This window comes from Ananas comosus, linkage group 8, assembly GCF_001540865.1.
Source record: "Ananas comosus cultivar F153 linkage group 8, ASM154086v1, whole genome shotgun sequence".
Classification (NCBI taxonomy): domain Eukaryota; kingdom Viridiplantae; phylum Streptophyta; class Magnoliopsida; order Poales; family Bromeliaceae; genus Ananas; species Ananas comosus.
Genome location: NC_033628.1, coordinates 707,544 through 725,482, shown reverse-complemented (window position 1 = coordinate 725,482; position 17,939 = coordinate 707,544). Strand labels below are relative to the sequence as shown.

The following is a 17,939-nucleotide window of genomic DNA, read 5'->3' as shown; positions in this document are numbered from 1 at the left end:
TAACAATCAAAAACTTATAAATACAAAAAAAGTCTACACTAACAAAAATATAAAAATATAGTAAAACTACTCTCACTCTCTCTCTCTCTCTCTCTCTCTCTATATATATATGTCTAAATATTCCTCAGGGTGCGGTGGTTCTGAGCCCGTTGATGAGCGCGAGCGCGTTGCTGGTGCGCTCCGCCGCGTCGGCGACGCCCCGCGCCACCGCGCTCTTCACCTCCCCTTCCCCCTCCACCGCCGCGAACCCCTGCGCGCACATGTTCTCGTCCGTGAGCGCGGCGCTCACCCACGTTTCCGCGTCGTCCACCTCCGCCCACGGCCGCGCGCGCGGCAGCTTCCCCAGCGCGTCCAGGGACCGCTGCAGCTGCGCGACCGCGTCGCCCAGCGCGACCGCGCAGTCGCCCAGCGCGGCGGCCTCGGGCGGCGCCGGCGCGCGGGGGCCATCCCCCGACGAGCGCGCGACCAGCGCCAGCGCGCCGCGCGCCGCGCCCAGGCTCGCGGAGACCGCGTCCCGGGCCTGCTGCGGTGCGGCGAAGCCGGGGCGGTCGATGGCGCGGTGTCTCGCCGCGCTTCGCCGCGCAGCGGAGAAAAGCAGTAGGATGATGAGAGTGGTCGGTAGAGTTGAGCGGAGTAGTGTGAGCTCCATTTTGATGTTGTTGTTAAGTTGATAATATAATTATTGGTTTCTCTGCAGAGGTTGGAGCCTGAGTGGTATATATAGAGAGAGGTAGAGAAAACCTAGGATATTGCTGTATATTGATAGTAGTACTATTTTGAATGTAAAGATTAGAAAGTTGATAATAAATATTACTCATATGCTATCACTACTATTATAGTTGAATTCTTCCTGTGTGTGTATATATATAATAGTTGTGAAAATGGTTGACGAAGAAAAGGGAAAAATAAAATTATCACATTCCTCTTATCGAAACCTTTCTTAATGTCGACGAATATCATGATTAATTAATTTTTGTTTTTCAACAGTGTTATTGACATAGGAAGGTGACAAATGATGCGTCTCATTGAGATGCATCTCACAAAATTAAGTATTTTTTTCGTTCTTTTCGGTTGCTGCCACTGTTTTGAAATGTATATGGTTATATTTAAAACACATGCATGGCAACTTAGCCTCAAACTCTAATTAACAACTTGTAATTTGTAAACAGAGTAAAATATAATAATTTTTAGTAGTAATTAACGAGGTGTACTATAATAATCGGGGTTAAATGCTGCATCCGTGCTACTAGTTTCAAGGGAGTTGCACTTCATCTGGACCAACGTTCTTAGTGGGCATGCATTATTTTATTCTTTTTATTAGGGTATTTATTTGTTCGAGGAGTAGAGGACGAGGCTTCTGGGAGTGTTCACTAGTGAGAGACTCTGGAAATGGGAGTTAAAAGAAACCCACATGTCCCAATTATGAAGGGTTTGAGCTGGATCCTTTGAGGAGCATGAACGAGTGAGCCACGCACGCGCCTTCATCTCCCCGTAGTTCTCTCCCAAACTCAAAGGCTCCGTTTGGTTGGAGGGATAAGCGGGGATAACGAGAGTTATCCTCACTATTCTGCCAAACGGGATGAAAATTGGCCGGGATATTTTATCCCGGTCAAACCTTGCTATTCCCGGTTATCCCGGGATAGCAAGGAATTTGCTATTCCACCATTTTGGTGGAATAGCACTATTCCAATGCTTAATTTCAAACTTAATTAAAATTATAAATTAAATTAAAACTAAATTATATAAATATAATATGTTATATATTATAATACATTATTTTTATTATAAAATTATTAATTGTACTATATTAATACATATTATTTATATTTAAATATTATAATAAAATTTATAGTAAATTATATTTAAATATTATAATAANATTCAACTATTTTAAAGGAATGTAGGTAATTATCTGTTATTATTATATAGAAGTCTTAATGGATCGTAAAGGGACCACGTCCCATTCTATGACCACTTTGGGCCCAAGGCCACTACTTTGCGGCCCACCTCCTTTACTTGTTAAAACTTTTAAAATATTATTTGGTTAAAATTACTTTTTTTATAATTTTTATAGAATTCAAATGCCATGTAATTAAAAGCAACAACTTGTTTTACATCCATAAAGTTAACTTGGGTACAAAAAAAAAACAAAATTTAGAAATTAATTTACCTCCATCTTCTTCTTCTTTTTTAACGGAATATAAATATCAATATGTTTCTCTAAAATTTTAACCACTAATTATGTGAAATTTAAATGTATGAAACACATAGGTACACGGTACACACAAAAAAGGCCTAAAAATATCATAAGAAGAAATGACAGGTTTTGAAGTAAACACTCGCATCTGGGCTTTGGATTAATTGAAAGGAAACTCGGATACTATGTGAGAAAAAACGGATTACTTCAAAATTTTAATATTTTATTATTTATATTTAGCAATTTTCCAACATCTTAAAGCTTTTACACAAAAACAGATTCCTTTTTCCCCTCTATACTTTTTTTTGTGCTACAACAATACTAACAACTCAAAAGATGTTTATTAATTTGCAGATTTTAATGCACTTTCACAGCATCACCAAAACAAAATTCTACAAACTGATTCTATGATCTCACATAAACTAATTAACATTTTAACACACACACACACACACATATATATATATATAGAGAGAGAGAGAGAGAGAGCAAGAGAGAGAAAGAGAGTTTGGTTATTATACTCTTATAAGTATAGTTCTTTTTGTACTTATAAATTTTCGACCGTAAATTTATTTTTTTTGTTCATTTATATAAGTTAAATTATACTATTCAATCAAACACCTACTCAATACTAGTTGACCATTATCATTTTAAAAATATAGTAAAACTTATGAATACAAAAAAGTCTACACTTACAAAAATATAAAAATATAGTAAAACTACTCTCACGCGCTCTCTCTCTCTCTCTCTCTCTCTCTCTCTCTCTCTCTCTCTATATATATATCTAAATATTCCTCAGGGTGCGGTGGTTCTGAGCCCGTTGATGAGCGCGAGCGCGTTGCTGGTGCGCTCCGCCGCGTCGGCGACACCCCGCGCCACCGCGCTCTTCACCTCCCCTTCCCCCTCCACTGCCGCGAACCCCTGCGCGCACATGTTCTCGTCCGTGAGCGCAGCGCTCACCCACGTTTCCGCGTCGTCCACCTCCGCCCACGGCCGCGCGCGCGGCAGCTTCCCCAGCGCGTCCAGGGACCGCTGCAGCTGCGCGACCGCGTCGCCCAGGGCGACCGCGCAGTCGCCCAGCGCTGCGGCCTCGGGCGGCGCCGGGGCCGGCGCGCGGGGGCCGTCCCCCGACGAGGCCGCGACCAGCGCCAGCGCGCCGCGCGCCGCGCCGAGGCTCGCGGAGACCGCGTCCCGGGCCTGCTGCGGTGCGGCGAAGCCGGGGCGGTGTCTCGCCGCGCTTCGCCGCGCAGCGGAGAAAAGCAGTAGGATGATGAGAGTGGCCGGTAGAGTTGAGCGGAGTAGCGTGAGCTCCATTTTGATGTTGTTGTTAAGTTGATAATATAATTATTGGTTTCTCTGTAGAGGTTGGAGCCTGAGTGGTTTATATAGAGAGAGGGAGAGAAAACCTAGGATATTGCGCATAGTAGTACTATTGTGAATGTAAAGATTAGAAACTAAATAATAAATACTATTCATCTACTATCAGTTTCTCTGTGTGTGTATATATAATAGTTGTGAAAATGGTTGACAAAGAAAAGAAAAAAATAAAATTATCACATTCCTCTTATCGAAACCTTTCTTATTGTCGACGAATATCATGATTAATTAATTTTTGTTTGTTTTACCGACCGTTCCTATAGCAAGTGACAAAGGGCTTGGTGATTGGTACCCGAGATCCAAGTTCGAATCCTAGTTAATTCACATTTCTAGCTAAGTTTATTTCTAAATGACATAAACGGAGTGGATAGCGTGCTACCTATCTCTAAAAAAAAAAATTAATTTTTGTTTTGCAACAGTGGTATTGACAAGGGAAGGTGACAAAGGATGCGATGCATCTCACAAAATTAAATATTCTTTTCGTTCTTTTCGGTTGTTGCCACTGTTTAATTTGAAATGTATATGGTTATATTTAAAACACATGCATGGCAACTTAGCCTCAAACTCTAATTAACAACTTGTAAACAGAATAAAATAATTTTTAGTAGTAATTAACGAGGTGTACTATAATAATCGGGGTTAAATGCTGCATCCGTGCTACTAGTTTCAAGGGAGTTGCACTTCATCTGGACCAACGTTCTTAGTGGGCATGCATTATTTTATTCTTTTTATTAGGGTATTTATTTGTTCGAGGAGTAGAGGACGAGGCTTCTGGGAGTGTTCACTAGTGAGACACTCTGGAAATGGGAGTTAAAAGAAACCCACATGTCCCAATTATGAAGGGTTTGAGCTGGATCCTTTGAGGAGCATGAACGAGTGAGCCACGCACGCGCCTTCATCTCCCCGTAGTTCTCTCCCAAACTCAAAAAAATAATGCAGGGGTGGACCGCAATATCACCCGACATTATTGTAAATAATAATAATATTATAAATAATAATAATAATAATAATGTTTTACCGACTGTTCCTAGAGTAAGTGGTAAAGAACTTGATGATTAGCATCCTATACCCAAGTTCGAATCCTAGTTGATTCATATTTTCAGCTAAATTTATTTTTAAATAAAATAAACAAAACGGATAACGTGCTACTTATCTCTCAAAAATAATAATAATAATAATAATAATAATAATAATAATAATGCTTTGAATACTTCAATATTATTTATGTCAGTATATCAACAACTTATAAAAACAGTATTTTGAATCTCAAATACAACAAGAACAATAAAATGATTAACATTTCATATCTTAACTACAATGATTTTGGGGTCCCTATACACGACTTTAAGCAACGCTATACATACATCAACTTCTGGGTGCATTTTTCTTTCACGATATCACTGTCCGAGAACCAACTTTTTCACACTAATCTTATCAATCTCTTTCATGTTTAAAATAATAAATAGTAAAAACTTAAAATAGATATACATCTCAACACTAGATATACAAGTAAGCATTTCTTACAAAAATATACGAAGATACATATAAGTATATAATAACACTAGAAAGAAGCTCTTCAACAGGAAAAAAAAAAAAGAAAAGGAAAGGCGAACTCACTGGAACCGCAATGCTCCAAAATATACAAAGATACATATAAAGGTAGCGGTCCATCGTGTAAGCATGCTGATTAGCAGGCGAGTTTTCCAAATACAAAAATGGATGGTATCGGTTTGGCGTTGAACGTTGTTCATTATGCGAGATGATAAGGTTGCAATTAAGTACGCAAACCACATTCATTAATTTACTCTACCCAAACAACAATGCTACATTAATGCATTGACTGGAACAGCATTGTATGCATACGGGCAAACAAAATTTAAATTCAAATGCAACACAAAAATGTTCCGGAAGGCAAAACAAACTCAAGTGCAACTTGTCGCAACCTCTTCTACAAGTTCAAGCAAATAACAAAGGCATTTCGACTTCATTGAACAAATAAATTAGGCTGGCAATGATATATACCGTCACAGGCCAAAAGCTGGTATTTTGATAGCTTATATTTTCTCGATGGGTAAGTCACAATCATATCGAACAAGGGAATGCAATTGTAATGTAGTTCCTGGCCCAGTAATGCGTTCCATGCTGATATGAACTGATATGAACATGTAAAGTTGATGAAATGTGACTACGAAGAGTTCAACCAAGGAAAGACATTTGGAGACGAGGGCAATCGTGCTGTTAGGACTTCAACCCCAGTTTCAGTCACCTGCAAAGTTTAAATACGGGGAGAACAGGCAAATCATAAGATCAAGACAATAGGAAGAGAGATGTGTTCTGCCTCATGAAAAAGAAGCTACAGAAAAAAATGGCATTGCAATTCAATTTCGACATCAATTAGAAAGTGCTTTTGTTTTGTTCACAGTTTGCTTCCCAGGTGTAAAAGTTCTACCCACCAGAAGTGTGTGTTCAAATTGAGCACTTCGTTTACCATCAGCAGTTGCTGCAGTCCAACCATCAGGCCATAATCTGTCACGCCAAACTCCTGCAGCAAAACACTCCTTTATAGCTTGACTTAGCAAAGGATATCATTATAAGTAGAATTCTAGAAATTCCGCTAACCTGCATTTATCATTGGCTCAATTGTAAAAGTCTGCCCAGCTTTCATAACACCGACTGCTTTATTCCCTGCGATCTGTTAAGGTACACATACTAGATATTCGAGAAGGGAGTTAACCCGCCCAGCTTATTTATTAAGCTGTTGCAAATGAGAATGATCACAAATACTCAAGGTATGAATCAGAATAAGTGTATAAAATATGGATACTTCCGTAATGAGGAATATTTGGGGCACAGTGAAACAGTTCTCCAATTCCATGACCACAGTAGGATTTTACCTACATGAAAGAAAAAGTACTGAATGAAAAAGCTTAAACAAAAGGAACGAAACGTCAATGCTAGCGTACATACTTGCTACAGAGTCCTGACACGAACAACAAGAAGACAGCACAAAGGAATACATGGATGCTAAAAGAATTTTGTATCATACTTACTACAGAGAGTCCTGACATGGAAGCGTGTCGATTAATGACTTCCCCAACCTCTCGGAACCTAACTCCAGGTTTAACTGAGCATGAGAAAAAAAAAAAGGGAAAAAAAAAGAGAAAAATGTATCATGGCTCAGAATGATCTACTGTCTGCAAAACTAACCTAAAGACAGAGAACATGCATAAAGTGAAAAGTTTCAGAACTCACATGTTGGGTGGATGAGCTTTTTGGACAAGCCCAAAGGCGATCAGTAAGAAATGAAATCAAATACAAGGGATACATCTAAGTTGTAGAGATATTTCTTGTAGAGAAGTGGATAAGTTTAATATAAAGGGAATGTTTAATTTCCATGGGGATCAACTAGTTTGAGCATAATCAATTTTTCATGCAATGTCAATTTTATAAATCCTAACAACCTATTTCAAGGACACATAGAAACAGCTAAAGTTATGTTTTACTTTCACAACACGAACATAAAAAAAAATTTGATGCGCAATAAACTGAAAAAATAAAAGAGAAAATCAAACAAACATGAATAAGTGTGCAGTAACAAAAGATCACCTATTGAAATAGCTTTCTCCAAACACTCATAGGTACAACGCACGAGCTGCTGAGAGGCTTCATCCACTTTGCCAACAAAGTATGTTTCATTAAGATCACCTGCAAATCACCAAGTAATTAAGGAAATGAAGGAGAGAGAGAGAGAGAGAGAGAGAGAGAGAGAGGAAAATAGATGGGCCTGGTAGGTTGCTGCAATTTTACCATGGACGCCTTTGTAATATACAGTTACATCAACATTTACAATGTCACCATCTTCAAGTTTCCTGTAAGAGAAACAAATAAATGAAGATTGATTGATGGATACCTACACCACAAACCAATCAATCTTATGTTTGAGCATATTTCTAGTTAGCTATACAGATTGTAAGAACAGTTCATTTGCCCAAAAGTTCCACAACAACATAGAACAAATTAACCAACTCATTAAAGTATGAAAAGTGTACACAAAATAGTTTGATGCAAATAAATTCAAAGAGGGGTAAAAGTGCAAGTAAACAAAGTAGTGATTATTTACAACATTGTCGATTAAAGTTGCATAATATGCCAGAAACTTCATCGAGCATCATAGAACAAACTCAAGATCAAACCTATTGCTCCCATCGTGCAACATAACCCAAAAAAAAAAAAAAAAAAAAAAAAAGAGAAAGGAAGACAAGAAAAGACAAGAAAAATTAATGCCACATAGCTCCAATCCTTATCTTTAACGGGAGGAACAACATTGTCCACCTTATCCAGAGTCTAAATTTTCTACTATCCATTCTAGACCGCAGAACCACACAAGAATCAGAAAAGGACAAGGATTCGTTTCACCCTATTTTTACATTTTAAGGGACATGGGATTCTCTCAACCTTTTCTACACTTATATCGATGCAATACTTAAAAATTTACAGCCTAATAGGAATCCAGATGAGGTATTAACAAAATTTACAACAAACAGCAGCAGAACCAAAACTTTATCATCCTACACAAGATTTTGCAGAAAGTCGCATTAAAGGCAAATAGCAAAAATGAAAAACTTAATTAAAAGCATATAGAAGCCAATCTGCACCTAGCATCTGGGATTCCATGGCAAATGACTTCATTAACTGACCTGGAAAAAAATAAATGAAAAAGAACTGTATGTTAACATTTTTCAGTAGTTATGTCAATATATTGCACTGTGAAAAACAACCTACGTGCAGCATGACTTTGGAAAGAAATGATAGTTTAGTGGAGATGGATATCCTCCTGAAATGATTAAAGAGATTGAAGCACATTAGGAATAGATGAACAGGAAATTAAAAAAAAAAAGAACTAGAAGGAATGTTATAAACTTCGACAAATAAAGCTGATTACAGTACAGCATATCGAATCACAGAAAAACACTTACTAGATGTCACAAAAAAAGAATTATAACATTCCATCAACTCCTAAATATTCTTGAAATATTCCTCACTCGTAAGTATGCCTACATAGGTTTGTAGTTTCGAATCTGTGAATTATTGATAATAATTTTGCATCCTTTTTTTTCTCTGTTCCTGAAAGTTCTAATCCATTGCTATAAAACCAAAATTCTCACATCCGAAAATCAGAAGATTCAGACCATAAGAATGGGCAATATTTGAACTGCCATTAAAGCAGATTATCATGAAACTAACAACAAGATTGACCAAGACCAACATCAGTTATTGAGTTATCTTTCCAAGCAAGGAAAGATAACACTAAGGCGGAATTACAAGTATGATTTTGTGAAATAACACTAAGGCGGAATTACAAGTATTAAGCACAATATACTCCACAGTGGTGCATTTTTTTTTTTAATCATTCCAACAACTAGAAGAAGAGATGCAATGATAACATAACAATTGAAAAGCACGCAACAAACTTATGGCATCACTTACCGGCAGCAATTGTTGCCTCATGAACTACTCGATCAATCTCATCGGTTGTAATTCCTGGCTGGATGACCCGAGCAGCTGCATCTAAAACTTCCCTTGCAATCTGATAATATCAAGTAGTAAGAAAAAGATGTATACAATAGAAAATAGTCAAAAATAAACCCTGCGCAAGGGAAAAATATGGAAACAAGTACATCTATACACAAAGGAACTGCTTAACTTACTCGACATGTTTCTCTCATTCTCTCAATTTGCTCAGGCGTCTTGATCTTCAGTTTCCACCCAAAATAACCACAAACAAGCATAAGACGCGTGTTTGCAAAAGTAATATTAAATTAATGTAGCCTAAAGCCAAATTTACCTCCACTCTCGTCTGCAAGTCACTATTGGGCTCAATCTTAGGGATTCCCTGAAAAAGATAACGAAATAGTAATGCTGAACCATGCGTGCAATAAATGCACTTAAATGTAAAAAATATGCAAATGAAAATATGTTATCTTAATTCTCAACTATTTGAATAGAAGAACCCCTCAACATCGTTCCAAAATGAATTTATGTATTTATCTTTAACGTATAAATTTATATGGAATGTAGCTTACAAAACCAAAAACAATTTAGCCATATAAGATGTTAAAATTAGAAGTTGATAACAAGCTTGCCAAAAGTACACTATTACCTTATGTTTGCTCACACAAGCATCTCCTAATTATTGATTGGAAGGCAGTGTACTGAACATCCTTTTAATGAATGCTAAACTTGTTATGCGGAATAAAAAGTGAAATATTACATCACAGAAACAATCAGAAGAGTACTAAATAAAGATGTAAAGATTTAGTTTATTACAGTATGACTAATACAAAGCATTAATATACACGGCACCGAATACATCACTTTTGGCCTTAGTAGCATGCTGGTCCACCAGGGTTGGGAATAGACTATCATAATCTACATGTAAGCTCTACCAAAATATATTACGACACACCAGTGGAGAGATAAGTGCAAACAATCAACCATAACTATGTAGGAAAAGTAACTTACGTCAACAGCCCAATCAGGTTTTTCAATTCCTTCAGGCACCTCGCGCATTTTTGATATTGGATACGGTCTCAATGGTCTACAAGAATGTAAACCAGTGAATCAAAAGTTAAAAGTAGTTGAAACTAGACAGAAAGTACATGAGCACCCCCAAAAAAAAAAGAGATTAGTAAATGGATAAATATTATCAGATCAAAAGAGATTAGGAGGTCAAATTGGTGTTTACGAAGAAGTTTCATCCATTTTATACCACATCTTTCAAATGCACAGAACTGTATCTGATTTTTGATCCATTGAAATCTATATACTACTCTAATTTAAACTAATATTTCACATCTATACATTCTTGTAGTCCTGCCTAACAGCACTTATTTCAGCTGGTACATAATTTGCACTCCAATTCAAAAGTTGGAACAAGAAGCCACCGTAGATGCAGAAATGTTAGCTCCAACAAATAGAATTTCAAATGCGACAGAAGGAAAAGTACCCAGTCCAATCAAAATAAGGAAGTTTTGATGTACGCATCTGGCCTTTCCTCAAACAGTATTGCCAACCCTCATCAGATTGTTCAGATGAGACATCTGATGCAGCTGTGGCTAACTTTGCGTGTACAGACTTGTGAGAGCTCCAAGCCACCTTGAAACAATCCTGTGAACTGCGCCACGCAAAATAGCGTGCATGAACAAGTCTCAACTTCCATTTGTGGGTCAGCAGAATCATATGGGACAAGTCAGAGGAATCCAAAAGAAAACGAAAATAAATTTCAAGAAGTTCAATATTTAGTGATCCACTATTAAATCTCAACAATTGTGGAAAATGTTTCAGTCCCTCTATTCATTTCCATCATTTCACTAATTTAAATCTAAAAGTTTCTAAATAATTTTTAACTATTCATATCTATCTTTCGAATTTTCAATCGTAATGACAAATTAATAATATTAAGAAGCAAACATCACGAACCAGAAAGCAGCACCTTCTCGAGGAAGCTTTAGCTCGACACACTTCGGACATCTGTAAATAAGAATAAGTTGGAATAAGACAACTTATGCTCTACTAGATATCAGTCACCAACCAAAATAAAAGGCACAAAAATAAAAATAAAAATAAAATAAAAAAACGTGAGTAAAAAAAAAAAAAATTGCGAATTTGAGCTAAGAGGCGCACTGGAGATGGGCGGGTTTGCCACAATGAACACACGATAGGACTGATTCTGCGCTCCCCTTTTCCATCTAAACAGTATTCTTTATCAGCTGCGTCCACAAATATGTAAAGCAAGTAATCAAACCCAATATCAAAAACTGACGCAGATCACATCGAGGCGCTAAAATACTGATAAAAATTTAGCAACAAATCAAATTCCAATATCAAGAACTCGCAATGAATCCTGATTGTCCTGGAGACAGGGTTTCAGAGGAATCATTTGCCCTAAATAAGAGCCGAATCTATGTGCTGAGATCATTATTAACTCATTGAATCATTCGGAAACTACATCTCCTACAAACAAACAGTGGCGAAAAGGATCGAGGAGAAGAGCGCCGCACATATACCGCACTATGTCCCGATGACTAAATGCTAGGGTTGATGAGTTAAGGAATTGGTAGCGCTAGGGTTTGGGGGAGCGAGAAGAGGGAGAGGGACGAGAGATCGGGTCTTAATAAGAGTAAGAAAAAGGATACTAGAAAATAATAAACAAACAATATTAGGTTACTTCTTTTTTTGTCTACAAAATTTATTAATTTTATATTTTTATAAAATTAGCCAATTTTTTTTATTTTATAAATTCGAAGCGAATTTCTAAGGTACTGACCAAAATGCGCACTCGATACGACCGGGGCCCACAATATAAACAACTCAGGCTCATGTCCGGCCCAGTTCTCAGATAATATAAATTAACAATTTGGTGATTATACGTATGTTAAACATTTTTTTCACATGTTACTAAAAAATATGATAAATATACATATTTAATTAAAAATTATATAATTAAATTCTGATGAGAAATACTATTTTTACATCTGAATGTTTGGCGTAATATCTTACACCTGTTGATCCAAAAATTTAAAAAGGAAGAGAAAGGGATAAAACTAGTATAAATATATCAGCCTTTGAATGTATAGGGTGTAAAATGTTTACTCACTTTTTTGATGTAGGGGTGGCATTGCTTAATCCTGATTAGGTTGAACTCTCGAAAGGTTCAATACACGAATCCTGCATTTACGATGTAATCGAGTTACAGCGCAGGAGAATAAACTGGTAGCCGCAACCAATAGCAGCCACAAGTAATGGTACAAAGCCCTAGTAATATAATTGTAGGCAAATTGTGCACCATTGTTGTCACCAGAAAAAAAATCCCTACAAAAAATTTGCCAATGGCAATGATGATTTAACTTATCAGTGGCAATCTGTTGAAAAAATTACAGAATTTTACAGATGAATCACATATACAACCTATAATAAATATAAGGCTAAATTACAGAAAATCTCCTATAATAACCCGCTTTTTCACTTTCCCCCCCTGATATTTAAAAACCTACACTTTGCCCCCTTATAAAATAAAAAATGTGCACTTCATCCCTACCGTTATGATTCCGTTAGGGGTTCTGTTAAAAAATATTTTTTTATACCGAAAATACCCCTCTGCCTCTTCTCCGATGCTTCGCTCCCTCCGGCTCGCCGCTTCGCCGCCTCGCCGCCTCGCCGTCCTCCACTGCTTTGCCCTCGCCCACATCCTTTTCGTCCTCCTCCGCCACCTCGCCTTCGCCCTCGTTGTCCCTGCCTACCTCTCCATCAACACCCATCTTAGTATCCTCCCTACTGTCGCCGAAATCGATGGACGGCGACGGTGTAGGAGGAGAAGGGGAGCAGGAGGAGAAGAAATTGGAGAGGAATCGTGGCCGATTGAGGTGGAAATAGTGGCGGATCGAAGGGGCGGCTGAGGAAACTCAGGAAGAAGACAACAATGGCGAGGGGCAAAATGGTCATTTTACACACCGTGACCCCCCTGTGAACATTTTTCATTTTACAAGAGGGCAAAGTATAGGTTTTTAAATGTCAGAGGGGGAAAGTGAAAAAGCGGGTTATTACAGGGGGGTTTTCTGTAATTTAGCCTAAATATAACTAATGTCTTGTTTAATCTAGCCGGAGCTTCCGAGGAAGCGCGCTTTAGTAGAGCTGGGACAAAATCTGCTGTATTGCGTTCACTTACAGCCACTTCCTTGGATGAAGAACTTTTCAGTGACTGTGTCCCATGACAGTCGAGAATTATCCTTCAGTTCGATAGCTGACGCACACAATATTACCCATATTGTGTGCAATTCTTGCTTTAGTGAGTTCCGTAAAGCAGTTCTGGAATGCAGGCTGATAAGATTTACCTATTAAAAGTAACAAAGGGAGAAAATGATGAGGCAATATCACTTTTAAGGATCATATTAAGGAAGCTATTAAGAGGCAAATGGATGTCAAATCGTTGTTATTTAAGCATATAATATATCAACTGAACGAGATGAGAAACTAAAAGTCGGCAGAAAATTCGTGCCAACTCTATCGACAAATTCTCTAGAGTTTAGTATTTGTAAAAGGGCAACAGGACATCACGAACACGACTTGAAATTGTAATAAGCAGAATAACTATCCAAGAGCACAGGGTTTCTGTCATTATATATTTATATGATTGCTCAAGATAAAATAGAATTAAATGAAGAAAGAAAAACAACACCTGACAGCCACTAGACAAGGCTTACTCCCAGTGCTAGATCGGATAAACAATCTTCCAATCTCACTGAATTAGCAGCAAAACTTGCATCGTACAATTTTCAACCTATTATCTGGAAAAGACAGAAAAGTAGTAATCATTCATCTTTCGTTCTGCACTACAGATTTCTTTGAAAAAGATTATATATTGTGTATGAAGTATAACTACATTTCTGATTCCTTTTTATTTAAACTTGCTTCTTAATTAAATAAAGAAACATACTTTAAGATTTTCAAAGCAAATAAAAAAGATGGAGTAATCTAACAGACTTTTCCATATTTTGAGCCAAAAGGCATCTTTTAACTGAACACTTACATAGCAAATAAACAATATGAAAACGGTTTCTATGATTCTCAGTCATGGAACAGGGGTCAATGTACAGGTGAGCTGAATTTTTGCTGTATTGATTGAGATGAAACCTTCATAATTTAATATGCAGAAAATATTTGTTGGATTGTGATTTCACCAATATCTCATTAAGACGGATAAAAGTAAATCAAACAAATTCTGCAGCCTAGCAGCAGAAATTAAACGGAGACCATCTATTTTACACGGTTACCTGGCTACTGTCAACACTGTAGATAAACATGGTGCAGGCATGCAGCACAAGATGCACATTCACCTCCAAATCAATCCAACAGATTCCCTAACCTAACAAATAATGATCAAGTTAGAATTCTTAATAAGGCGCATAATTAACAGTGGAAAGGAGGAGAAAAGACGAGCTTAATTACCTGTCCTTTTCTGATTCTATGTGAAAATAAGGCTCAACATTCAATAGAAGCCTTGTACAGTTTGCCCAGAAAACTTCAATGCTTAATGAGGCATATTACATTCTTCAACCATCCTCGTAAAGGGGCATGTTCTCCTCAATCTCAAAGGCAATGCGAAATTCTCGTTGCCTATAGCACAATTCCAACAAATTTCTCTTTGTTTGTTGGTTAGGAGTTTTACCTTTTTTAAGCATTATTTCAAAAACTCTTATAGCCTCTCCCAACTTGTTATTTTCGGCAAGACTTCTGAGTAATTTATTGTAGTTACTACTTCTTGGAGTATAGCCATGTGAAAGCATATCCTCAAATAGATATAATGCAGGATAACTGGAATCCATGGGAATTATAGATTCAATTAGGTTATCATACGCAACTTTGTTAGGAACAAAGCCTCTTTTTTGCATCATTTGAGTAAGTGACAATGCCTCACTCACCCTCCCAGCCATAGAGAGACCTTTGATGAGTGTATTGTAAGTGAATCTATCAAGACAATAACCATAGCTGTTGAGCTGGTTAAATAACTGAATAGCATGCTCAGTATCACCTAACCTGATATGTGCAGTCATTAGTATTGTATATGTCACTTGATTGGGAGTAACACCAACTTGCCGCATCAATGATATCAGATCGTAAGCATCTTCAATCATATTAGCTCTACAAAGTCCATTGAGCACCCCATTATAAATATGTAAATCTGGCATCAACTCACTATCTACTAGTTCCTGCAGTATATTGAGTGCAAGTTCAATTTTTTCGGAAGTAGTTCTGCACATAATTTTATTTTTCATTTTTTGTTCAGCGCCATTTTTTTGAGGTAGTAACCTGAAAAGTTTGTCCCTTGCCTCTTCTAATTTCTTAACCAACAAAGGTTTTATCCTACTTTGGTGGAAGATGCTCCGAGAAATGCCACTCACCAATGCACAAAAAGTGATTAGGTCAGGTTCAATCTGGTTTCTAATCATCAAGTCAACCAAATCTAAAGCTAAGTTAACCTCTCCTTTTCGAAAGAACTGATGGATTAGCATTGTATAAAAAACTGTGTCTGGCATAAATCCTTCCTCCAACATCCTGTCTAGATAATAGCATGCCTTTCTAATTTTATTGCCTTTTATCAGTCCATTTATAAGCGCACTATAGGCATGAGAACTCGGCTGGAGTCCACGCTCGACCATTTCATCAAAAAGATCGCAAGCGTCTACTGTCCTCCTAATTTTCGAATAGCCATTAAGAATTGTTGTATAGATCACTTCATCAGGTAGTACTCCCGCTTCAATCATCCTTCTGAATATGAATTCTGCTTCTTTCACACGTTTCATTCTGCAAAGACAGCCTATAATTGAATCATATACAGCAACGGTGGGTTCAAAGCCCTGCTCAATAATCTCATTGAAAATCCCAAGCGCCAAATCTATTTCCCCTTGCTTGCTGTATGCATTGATCATAATTGAATGAGTGGCCAGGTCCGGAGCGACTCCTCTACTCTGCATCAGGCTTATAAGTGATCGAGCATCATCCATCTGATTCTCCCTGCATAGGCATCTTATCATTATATTATACATGTAGACTGAAGGTTCACATCCATAACCAACCAATTTGTCCAGCAAATAGTAGGAAACATCTATCCTTCCCTCAGCGCACATAGCTATTATCATTATATTAAAGACAACATCAATAGGGAGCACATTACTTTTCACGATCTCATCGAGAAGAAGTTCAGCTTCTCTTTGCAATGTTACATTTGAACACCCACCAGAAAGCTTAGAGAACTTTGAATATTCAATGTTATGATCCAACTTCGCGATAGCTTGCAAGGTCTTGCGAACTATAGTAGTCTCATGGTCCTTAGGGAAACTCTTAGAAAGCAAAACAAACATAACATGATCAGGGAAAAGACCATTGGCCAACATTTTATCAAACAACTGCTCAGCCTCCACCGACCTGCTTTCTTTGCATAGGGCAGTTATTAATAAGGTGTAGCACCTTAAATCCGGAGCTATTCCACGCCTAGACATTACGTCGAACAGCTCCAATGCACAATCAACCCTGTTATTCTTGCAATACCAGCTGATCATTATATTGTACGTCACCAAATTCGGTTCCAAGCCACTATCAACCATCTCATTGTATAAGTTCCACCCAGAATCAACATAGCCGAGCCTAAATAACCCATTGATCAATGTATTGTATGCATAAACATCTGGCTCAGTTCCCCCCATTTCCTTCATCCTCTTAAACACATTCAACGCGAGCTCCATCCGTCCTTCCTTGCAGTAGCCGCATATAAGCGCAGTGCACATCACACGGTCCAAGAACAAACCGCGAGACTCCATCACTCTGCACACATGCTCTGCCTCGAGAACTCGCTTCGCCTTGCAGAAGCCATACACCAGGGACTTATACAACCGTGCAGAGGGGCTCAAGCCCGAGCCGAGCATTACGTCGAACAGGAACCGTGCTTTGTCCAAAAACCCCTTGGAGCACAAACCGGGTATCAGGAGATGATACGCCGACAACGGAGGGAGCACGCCGCCGCCGGCCATGAGGACGAAGAGGTCCATAGCCTCCAAGTACATGGATTCCGCACAGAGCGCGTGGAGCAGCGCGTTGTATGCGTCCTTGGAGGGCCAAGATCCGATTTTGATCATATGGTCCAAATGGGTTCTCGCTGAAACTAGGTTCCCGAGCTCGGAATAGCAAATTATCATGGAATCAAGCAGCAATGGGTCATCGGGGAGCGTACCTTCGTGGGCACGAGCGTAAAGGGCTTCGGCTTTGAGGGGCTGGCGCGAGGCGAGGAGGCGGCGGAGGAGGCGGCGGAGGAGGGAGACGCAGAGGGACGCGTGGGAGGAGGAGTCGGCGATGGCGAGGGGAGAAGCGGCGGAGGCGGAGGTGGAGAGGGTTCGGCGAAGGGAGAGGAGGGAGAAGAGGAGGAGGAGCGGGGAAGGGGATTGGAGTGGGCGAGTAACGCTCGATGGGGGGAGCATTTATATGGGTCGCGGAGAGGGGAGAGAGTGGGAATGCGAGAGAACAGGCATAATGGTGGAGGAGCCGAGCACGGAACGAGGGAAAGTGTCGGGGCGCGGGCGTAGGGAGGAATTAGATGCTGACGTTGTGAGTCAAACCCAACACTAAAATAAAATTAAATAAAAAATAAATAAGTACTTTTTAAAAAAATAAAAATGTGCATATTTTATCTGAACATTTTTTATCAATCTTCTACAATTTAATTTTACTATCTAACCTTCTAATTTATTTAATTTCGGTCGGTGAATAATATTTTGACTTCAAAATTTAAATATATTTTTTATTTTTACATGTTTAG

At 38.5% G+C, this 17,939-nt stretch overlaps 4 protein-coding genes across 13 annotated transcripts; all 4 read right to left on the bottom strand.

Annotated features, from left to right (window-relative positions):
* LOC109714050 (21 kDa protein-like) lies at window positions 125–649 on the bottom strand. The gene has a single exon (XM_020238452.1). The coding sequence runs from the start codon at window positions 647–649 to the stop codon at window positions 125–127; it is 525 nt and encodes a 174-aa protein (XP_020094041.1).
* On the bottom strand, window positions 2,993–3,511 carry LOC109714049 (21 kDa protein-like). Its single transcript, XM_020238451.1, has one exon. The coding sequence runs from the start codon at window positions 3,509–3,511 to the stop codon at window positions 2,993–2,995; it is 519 nt and encodes a 172-aa protein (XP_020094040.1).
* Window positions 5,349–12,301, bottom strand: LOC109713797 (methionine aminopeptidase 1A). 6 transcript variants are annotated; one of them, XM_020237996.1, is made up of 17 exons: window positions 11,560–11,787; window positions 11,258–11,343; window positions 11,054–11,104; window positions 10,581–10,786; window positions 10,097–10,172; window positions 9,420–9,467; window positions 9,283–9,327; window positions 9,062–9,161; window positions 8,357–8,408; window positions 8,230–8,271; window positions 7,382–7,443; window positions 7,181–7,279; window positions 6,625–6,698; window positions 6,399–6,468; window positions 6,194–6,259; window positions 6,028–6,116; window positions 5,349–5,840 (listed from the first exon to the last, which is right to left on the bottom strand). In XM_020237996.1, exons 1-17 carry the CDS (start codon window positions 11,561–11,563, stop codon window positions 5,760–5,762), a joined length of 1,251 nt encoding a protein of 416 aa, XP_020093585.1. In that variant the 5' UTR covers window positions 11,564–11,787; the 3' UTR covers window positions 5,349–5,759. The 6 variants fall into 6 exon arrangements, with proteins under 6 accessions (XP_020093585.1, XP_020093590.1, XP_020093589.1 ...); XM_020238001.1 differs by having other exon boundaries at window positions 11,641–11,787; XM_020238000.1 differs by lacking the exon at window positions 11,560–11,787 and adding an exon at window positions 12,231–12,301 and having other exon boundaries at window positions 5,375–5,840; window positions 10,581–10,748.
* On the bottom strand, window positions 12,309–17,714 carry LOC109713796 (pentatricopeptide repeat-containing protein At5g62370). Of its 5 annotated transcripts, XM_020237993.1 has the most exons (5): window positions 14,579–17,714; window positions 14,404–14,495; window positions 13,809–13,917; window positions 13,299–13,464; window positions 12,309–12,445 (listed from the first exon to the last, which is right to left on the bottom strand). In XM_020237993.1, exon 1 carries the CDS (start codon window positions 17,599–17,601, stop codon window positions 14,683–14,685), a length of 2,919 nt encoding a protein of 972 aa, XP_020093582.1. In that variant the 5' UTR covers window positions 17,602–17,714; the 3' UTR covers window positions 12,309–12,445; window positions 13,299–13,464; window positions 13,809–13,917; window positions 14,404–14,495; window positions 14,579–14,682. The 5 variants fall into 5 exon arrangements, with proteins under 5 accessions (XP_020093582.1, XP_020093583.1, XP_020093584.1 ...); XM_020237994.1 differs by lacking the exon at window positions 12,309–12,445 and having other exon boundaries at window positions 13,111–13,464; window positions 14,404–14,490; XM_020237991.1 differs by lacking the exon at window positions 12,309–12,445 and having other exon boundaries at window positions 13,112–13,464.

What these genes read in the sequence shown, in the direction of transcription:
- LOC109713796 (XM_020237993.1), bottom strand. Translation starts at nt 17,601, where the DNA reads ATGCTCCCCCCATCGAGCGTTACTCGCCCACTCCAATCCCCTTCCCCG.
- LOC109714050 (XM_020238452.1), bottom strand. Translation starts at nt 649, where the DNA reads ATGGAGCTCACACTACTCCGCTCAACTCTACCGACCACTCTCATCATC.
- LOC109713797 (XM_020237996.1), bottom strand. An exon ending in GGCAAACCCGCCCATCTCCA is followed by an intron (nt 11,105 to 11,257) that starts GTGCGCCTCTTA and finishes TCTTATTTACAG; the next exon opens with ATGTCCGAAGTGTGTCGAGC. An exon ending in TGAGCCAATGATAAATGCAG is followed by an intron (nt 6,117 to 6,193) that starts GTTAGCGGAATT and finishes GTTTTGCTGCAG; the next exon opens with GAGTTTGGCGTGACAGATTA.
- LOC109714049 (XM_020238451.1), bottom strand. Translation starts at nt 3,511, where the DNA reads ATGGAGCTCACGCTACTCCGCTCAACTCTACCGGCCACTCTCATCATC.